This window comes from Pteropus vampyrus, unplaced genomic scaffold (genome assembly GCF_000151845.1).
Source record: "Pteropus vampyrus isolate Shadow unplaced genomic scaffold, Pvam_2.0 Scaffold204, whole genome shotgun sequence".
In the NCBI taxonomy this organism is placed as follows: Eukaryota; Metazoa; Chordata; class Mammalia; order Chiroptera; family Pteropodidae; genus Pteropus; species Pteropus vampyrus.
Window position 1 is genome coordinate 1,276,512 of NW_011888985.1, and position 1,719 is coordinate 1,278,230.

General features: G+C 48.1%; 1 protein-coding gene across 1 annotated transcript in view; it reads right to left on the bottom strand.

Moving 5' to 3' along the window:
• Positions 1-1,719, bottom strand: part of SPP2 (secreted phosphoprotein 2) — a 16,839-nt gene that overhangs the window by 8,902 nt on the left and 6,218 nt on the right. The window contains exon 3 of the mRNA XM_023537939.1: positions 784-906. Coding sequence (XP_023393707.1) covers positions 784-906 — 123 coding nt within the window. The remainder of the gene's footprint in view (positions 1-783; positions 907-1,719) is intronic.

The window sequence follows — 1,719 nt, forward strand, 5'->3', positions numbered from 1 at the left end:
AGTCACAGAGGAAAGTTTCATGAAACAAATAACAAAACAAAGGATTTCTTTTCAGGATTTACATCACTGGGAAGCAACCCTGACGTAATCAAGCCGATAGTGTAAGATAGTGTGACAAAACCCCAGAACTCACACATCGGAACGCAAACACCTCGGGAAGCAAATGCTGGGCTGACGGTGCTGCCCGTGGGTGGGTGCTGACCGAGCATCGGACCGTGTTCTGGTCACTGGGGATAGAAAACTGAATATACCACATTCCCGACCCCAGTGAGCCGGAGCTAGTGGGGGAGACAGATATTACACAGCACTCGACCACAAAATAATGCGAATCTCACAGCTGATGTTTTAAACTATTGAAAGTAGAATTTGAAATGTCTCTGGGACTTTTCTTTGGTGTCAGCCTCTTTGTATTCATTTTGCCTGGAGCCATCATCATTCCCATTTTAAAGAGCAAGAAACTGAAGCAACAGGGGTTAAATAATTTGCCGGGATCACTCAGGACCCCGGAGCTCGAGTCTGCAACCACTGGGCCACACTGTCCCCACCAGGCAACACAGGGCGGACACGGTCGGTCACTCAGGACCCCAGAGCTCGAGTCTGCAACCACTGGGCCACACTGTCCCCACCCAGGCAACACAGGGCGGACACGGTCGGTGCCTCCAGTGTGGCCACACCCCAGCCAGTGGCCCAGCTCTCGGTGTGACTTGGAAACAGGTCATGGAAGTAGACGAGGCGCTTCCTCGCGTAGGTTTCTGGCATGGTGGCTTTTCCCAGCACGCTTACCATGTAATAGCCCCTCTGGAAGTCACAGGTAGCAGGGTCCTCTCCAGAACTGCTCCTGCACGTCGTCTCTCGAATGCTGAATTCTAGGTCCATGCTCAAGCTGTCCTCATCCAGGACATTGACCTTCAGGAAAACAAAGCATCAGTTTGTCATCGATGTGTTTCTGAAGTTCACGATGCTGTGTGATGAGAAAACGTTATTGAATCATCCACCAATAAAGCAACCAGTCGCCTGGTTCCATGCCCTCCCTCATGCCGAAGCCCAGAGGAAAAGGTGCTTTTTACCAAAGGCACACAAAGCTTCAGGGAGAAGATGGAACCAGAATGTTCTTGTCCTGCCTCCAAGGGAAGCGTCGCATCTAATGACTTACGTTTACAATTGATCCTCATTTTTCGCAGGTTCCATGCTGCCTACTAGCTAAAATTTATTTGTAACCCCGAATTTCAATTCTCGAGGTCTCTTTGCGGTCATTCATGGACACACACAGAATGGCAAAAAACTTGTCACTCGATGCACAGGTTCCCAACCGAGTTCAAATAAGGTGACACTCTGCCTTCTGGTTTCGGCTTGCACGCTGTATGTGGTCAAGGGTCATTTTCAGGGTCCCGTGTGTGCCATGCTTTTTGCTTTTTGTGCTGTGATTTTCTGTTTAAAATGGCCCCCGAGCGTAGTGACTGCCGAAGTGCTATCTAGTGTTTCTACGTGCAAAAGGCTATGACGTGTCTTATGGAGAAAATCTATGTGTCACATAAGCTTTGTCAAGCATGAATTGCAGTGCTGCTGGCTGTGAGTTCAATGCTAATAAATAAGATGTCTTTAAACAGAAACACACATAAAACATGGTTATATTTTGACCACTTGATGAAAATATCGTGCCCGGAGACTTGCAGGAACCTCACTGTTATTCCCATAGAAGCAAGCATTCAGGATTTATGA